Genomic DNA, 6072 nt, shown 5'->3' on the forward strand with positions numbered 1-6072 from the left:
CATGGTAGTGGAAATTGGATAAATGAAGCAACAGTTCAGCTCTTACCATTCTGTCGTTTTTATTATTATTAATACCACGGTACAACAAATAATGTAAAGGTTAAATAATAATCCACTTAAGATGAGAAGTTAACAAAAAATATTCCACTATTCCACAAGGATAGGTTGATAAATTAACAAAAGCAGAAATAAATAAATAAAGCATTTGAAACGTATCCCACTCTTCAACAAAAAGGCATATTGAACTAATGTTTACAGTTCAACTCACAGTACAGTATACAGTTACATTGCGAATAGCACCAACAGCATATACAGCCTAACCGCCTAAGCAGTGCACTGGTTTCAGCCACTTTATCTATAACTGTGTCGTTGCTTATAGACATGAGGATTTCCTTCTCTGTGCGCATTAACATGAAAGCCTCCAAGTTATCCTGACTCAATTCGTAGCCTATTCTTCACAAATGTTAAGGTTGAGAAGCTTCTCTCACATGCAACCTGTGTGATGGACAAAGTCGACAGAAACTTATATGATGTACTGCTGTTTCTTACATTAAATAACTTTAATTCATATGGTTTACTCTGTTATCCTCTCTACCTGTCCCTGTAGTCATGGCCACCTCATTGCAAATTTCGGGCTCATCATTTTCAGCAGGAGACTGGCTTATTATATCTGCTGCTCAGAAGCTACAAAGAAAAATGTATATTATCAATATTTGCATAACATTTGCAAAGTCTATGGATCGCCATATATTGGGTTATATTAAAAGGCTAATATTTTAATTAAATTTAATATTTTGCTTGCGAATAGGTTGACAACGCTACAACGATATTAACCAACGCTACAACGTTAGCCGAATAGTTACGTTGCTAATCATTAGGCCTATGTCTTTCTTTACCAGTTGCCACTTGTGTTTGTCCTCTTGAAAATAAATCGGTAAGCTAGGCAACTTTGGCAGCATCCTCCTCCAATGCCTTTCTTTTTTTCAACCTGGCTTTTTCAGCCCCTCCTGGCCTCTTCCATCCATCCTCCCTGACGCGTATCGTTGGGGTAGGGCCGGCCCAGCTATCGGTAACCTATCTTGAGAAAACTTTTTGGAAAAGACGGGCTGTGGACCCAACCAACTCTATTTGGGAGGGGAGAACTTCCTCGCATGGTACAACCCATGCAGAGGCTGCGGTGTCAGAATGCGGAACGTGTGTAGCCTACTTTAAGAGAAGATGGACTAACGTGACAAATGTCAAAAAATGAAATTCTCGACCGGCCCAGAAGTGAAGCGGCCCACCGGGAACTCTCCCGATTCTCCCGATTACCCACCCCGGGCCTGCTCCTGGGGTAGAGAACCCAAGATGCGGGGAACTGGATTAAAATCCACAGCTGCTGCTTGTGGTGCCGATCCGGCCCAGATCAGGGGTGGAGTCTGCCACGTCTGGGCCGTATCCGGGCCACAACTGGGCCGGCATCGGATGCCACACACACCCGCACGCATACAGATGTGTACATACACACACATGCACACAAATGCACACACACATACACACACACACACACACACACACACACACACACACATAAACACAGATGCTAACATACAAAAATGCATGTGTGCCAATTTATTCTTTTCTCACTGACCAGAGAACAGTTTCTTAGCGGTCTTCAGGAGGCTAACAGCTCTATCCTGTAGAAGAAATTAAATGACTGAATACGTCCATGTCCATGACTGAAGACACACACACACACACACACACACACACACATGTCCAGCCAAGGGAGGAGAATAGAGCTAAGACATTCATTTTGCTCAAGCATGCAGAACTCAAAACTCTCATGAATTCTTTACATATTAATTCAAACATTACACCCATGTTATATACCGCTTCCCATTACCGGAAGCTTCATCAGCGGCCATGCAAGAGGAACATTTCCATCCCAGCTCCATTGTAGATATCAAAAGGAACCAAATTCCTCTAATTTTAGGTGTGACCGGGAAGCTCTCAATAATCTGGGTTTAGAGACGTTTTTTTTTTTCTTTTTCCTCGCGGCTGGAACGGGCTGGAGCACGGTCAGACTAATGGGACGGGGATGACACGTTAAGCTTGTTCCCGCGCCGAGAGGCAGCGGCTCAGGCTGGGCCGTGAAGGGGGGATTTTAGCATAATCCCGAACAAAACAAAAAAGGTGAACGACGAGTTCACTTGGGCCCGGATCGGCAGCGCCACTGCCTGCGTCCTGCCAGGGTCCGCCCGCCGGCACTAATGAAGATATCCTCTGGCTCTCGACACGGTGACATTGCGAAGCAGAGGCGGCCGGTCCCCACCTCCCCGCCCCCCCCTTGCATTAGAGAAAAAAATACTGTCATCCCAGAGTCATTTCTATTTCAATATGTTTCTGCTCGGGATATTGAATATTGCAAGATAAGCAGTTCCCCGCCAAATTGCAGCACAAAGTCTGCGGTTGGCTGTGTCGAGGCTTTTCACGACTCTTTGTTCAATGGCGCGGCGCTCGTGTGGGGGAAGGTTATAAAGTTTAATTTTTTTGGCCGACGTTCAGAGAGAGAGTAATATCTGCCTGTGAAGATGGATGCCACGGTGTTATTGCCAGGGACGGGCTCCAACTCAGCACTTCTCCACTGGGCTCGGAATGACATGCTTAGGGATGGAGGGAGAGGAAATAAGAGAGGAGAGAGACAGAGAGTGACAGAGAGAGAGAGAGAGAGATGGAGAGAGAGAAAGAGAGAGATGAAGTGAGAAAAGCAGGGATATTGAGTGTGTGTGTGAGAGAGAGAGAGAGCGAGAGAGAAAAATAATAAATGTATGATTTTGAGAGACAGATTGAGAGAGACAGAGATGGACAAGAGTGAGAGAGAGAGAGAGAGAGAAAGAGAGGGAGGGAGGGAGGGAATTGCATATTCCACTGCAATTGAGATGTAAAAATGTGTAATACCAGTAATGCTTTAAAATGAAATTGAGAAAGGGAGAGGGACGGGGCAAGAGAGAGCAAGAGTCTTCTCACGAGGCCACATGCTGTGCCATGGTAGTGTGTCTCTATACCACGTGCTGTGCCATGGTAGTGTGTCTCTATACCACATGCTGTGCCATGGTAGTGTGTCTCTATACCACATGCTCTGCCATGGCAGTGTGTCTCTGGTCGCTGTGCCATGGCAGTGTGTCTCTGGTCTCTACACCACATACTGTGCCATGCCACTGTGTCACTGGTCGCTGTGCTATGCCAGTGTGTTTCTGGTCGCTGTGCCGTGCCAGTGTGTCTCTGGTCGCTGTGCCATGCCAGTGTGTCTCTGGTCTCTACACCACATGCTGTGCCATGCCAGTGTGTCTCTGGTCTATACACCCGATGCTGTGCCATGCCACTGTGTCTCTGGTCGCTGTGCCGTGCCAGTGTGTCTCTGGTCGCTGTGCCGTGCCAGTGTGTCTCTGGTCTATACACCCGATGCTGTGCCGTGCCAGTGTGTCTCTGGTCTATACACCCGATGCTGTGCCGTGCCAGTGTGTCTCTGGTCGCTGTGCCGTGCCAGTGTGTCTCTGGTCTATACACCCGATGCTGTGCCATGCCAGTGTGTCTCTGGTCGCTGTGCCGTGCCAGTGTGTTTCTGGTCGCTGTGCCGTGCCAGTGTGTTTCTGGTCGCTGTGCCATGCCAGTGTGTCTCTGGTCTCTACACCACATGCTGTGCCATGCCAGTGTATCTCTGGTCTCTACACCACATACTGTGCCATGCCACTGTGTCACTGGTCGCTGTGCTATGCCAGTGTGTCTCTGGTCTCTACACCACATACTGTGCCATGCCACTGTGTCACTGGTCGCTGTGCTATGCCAGTGTGTCTCTGGTCGCTGTGCCGTGCCAGTGTGTTTCTGGTCGCTGTGCCATGCCAGGGTGTCTCTGGTCTATACACCCGATGCTGTGCCATGCCAGTGTGTCTCTGGTCGCTGTGCCGTGCCAGTGTGTTTCTGGTCGCTGTGCCGTGCCAGTGTGTCTCTGGTCGCTACACCACATGCTGGGCCATGCCAGTGCGTCTCTGGTCTGTGTACCAACTCACCACTTTCATCTTTCACTTTCAACACTGTCGTTAAAACACAAGGTTGCAAGCTTAGATCAGCTCGCAAAAATAAAAAGAATTCGTCAATGACAGAAAAAGCAACTATCCTACCGGCCATCGAAATCAAATGAAAGGCATACTTAGGCATTCTCTCCGATCTCAGTCCCAAAGACAGTTCTGTTTCAAAAGAAAACCGTGCACAGCATTTGACCTGAGACATATCTTCACCACAAACAGTAGCTGTGTGTCGCTTTAGTATTACAGTCACGTTTCTCTAGATGATGTGTAAATTGTACAGAAAACACATGGGATGCTCACGTACATTAAACAAAGACCACTTCCGTGCTTCATTTTGGCAATAAATCAATAAGATGTATGAGGAATGTGCTTGAGGAAGAGGGAAGTTTTAATTAATACCTTTGTTATCCTTTATGCTGCCTAAGTAGGTCTCGTCCCCAGCTATTCAACATGATGAATACATTTTGGAAACCATTCTGTTCACTGTAGCTGAGTGTATTTCATCTTCATGAAACTAAAGGGAGACTCAATCCCCATTAGAAATTACAGCTAATTGATGTTAAACCCTGTATTTCACTGATGACCTACCACTGGATCTTTCTCAATGACTGATCTGTGGATCCTGGGATGCTTACCTCCCCACACGCACACAGACACAGAGACAGACACACACACACACACACACACACACACACACACACGCGCGCACACACACACACACACACACACACACACACACACATACACACACACACACACACACACACACTTCCCCAGGCAAAAAGGGAAGACAATCAAGGAAAGTACAACTGAAAAGATTAATCAACCTTTCTCATTCAGTCTGGCCCTCTATAAAGCCATTTTCTTCAGAGATGATGATCATGAAGGGCCTTAATCAACCACTGACAAGCCCCGCTCATTGAGATATTATTCTCCATTGATGGGGAGACTGGGAACGTTTTTAAAGTGGAAGTTACACAAACCTGTAGTTGTTTTTTGTGTTTTACAGGTACGTGTTCTAGAGGGCTTGTCATAACTAAATGCAAACACCTATGAGTGTGTGGATTTATTTGTTTATATGTTGATTTGTGTGTATTTGTTTTGATTTCTTTGTTTGTTGTTCAGTCACACAGGATTTTTGTTGAGCAGGCATATTTTTTAGAGCACATACCCACTAGTTCCTCTCTCTTATTCTCTCTCTCTCTCTCTCTCTCTTACACACAACCACACACGCACACACACACACACACACACACACACAAACACTTTTTCCTCCAAGGTCACCATTAAAGCGTTCTCTCGCCATTCCTCTGGAGCATTTTTCATCTGCACTCTGTTTTTATGACTGAGATAAGAATGCAATTTCCCCCGACGCCTCTGCATGCGCTAAATGCATGGCTGCCCATTTCAATATCCCGGCAGGAAATCAGAGCAGGCCCAGTTTAGCGGCAGGGCCCGGTGGATGCCTGTGGCCAATAAGACCCTCCTGGGACAGGCCAGCTTTTGAGCAAAGCAAACCTGCCCCACTCCACTCCACGCTGTGCCGTCAGACCCAGAGAAGGGGAGAGGAGGGCGAGGAGGGCGAGGAGGGCGAGGAGGGCGAGGAGCCGCCGCCGTCGCCGCCGCAGCGCTGGCTGTCCTGGATCGCAGCGCCTGAGGACAGATAAGCACGTCCAGGCTGACTCTTCTACGCTGTAATGAGTCTCCCCCCGAGCATCACAGAGGCCATTTACTAGATAGGTAAGCAGTGCCCCTCAAAAACCCCCTTGATTGGACCTGAGGAGGCACACTTACAGAACTGTAGGCGTCCTTCATTTCCCCCATCCCATCATGCAGTTCTGCTCATTCAGGCTGCCACCCACTTCAAGGGGGTGATTGGTTGTGTAATGGATATGTGTGTGTGGTAGGCTGCACATGCACTGTAGAGACAAACCTCTGCAGATGGAAGGTGAATTAGAGAGGAACGCAAACTCTAGAAATGCCTTCATCTAAACAGACAAACTAA

The 6072-nt window shown here is 47.3% G+C and overlaps 1 protein-coding gene across 1 annotated transcript; it reads left to right on the top strand.

The window, feature by feature from the left end:
• Positions 1-3116: 3116 nt before the first annotated feature.
• On the top strand, positions 3117-5734 carry LOC116218150 (keratin-associated protein 10-11-like). The gene is made up of 2 exons (XM_031558559.1): positions 3117-4037; positions 5618-5734. Exons 1-2 carry the CDS (start codon positions 3117-3119, stop codon positions 5732-5734), a joined length of 1038 nt encoding a protein of 345 aa, XP_031414419.1.
• The last annotated feature ends 338 nt before the right edge of the window (positions 5735-6072 follow it).

Source organism: Clupea harengus, chromosome 21 (assembly GCF_900700415.2).
Source record: "Clupea harengus chromosome 21, Ch_v2.0.2, whole genome shotgun sequence".
In the NCBI taxonomy this organism is placed as follows: Eukaryota; Metazoa; Chordata; class Actinopteri; order Clupeiformes; family Clupeidae; genus Clupea; species Clupea harengus.

Coding starts and splice junctions, on each gene's coding strand:
- LOC116218150 (XM_031558559.1), top strand. CDS start 3,117: ATGCTCTGCCATGGCAGTGTGTCTCTGGTCGCTGTGCCATGGCAGTGT. Junction 4,038..5,617: donor CCAGTGCGTCTCTGGTCTGT/GTACCAACTCAC, acceptor CTGTGCCGTCAG/ACCCAGAGAAGGGGAGAGGA.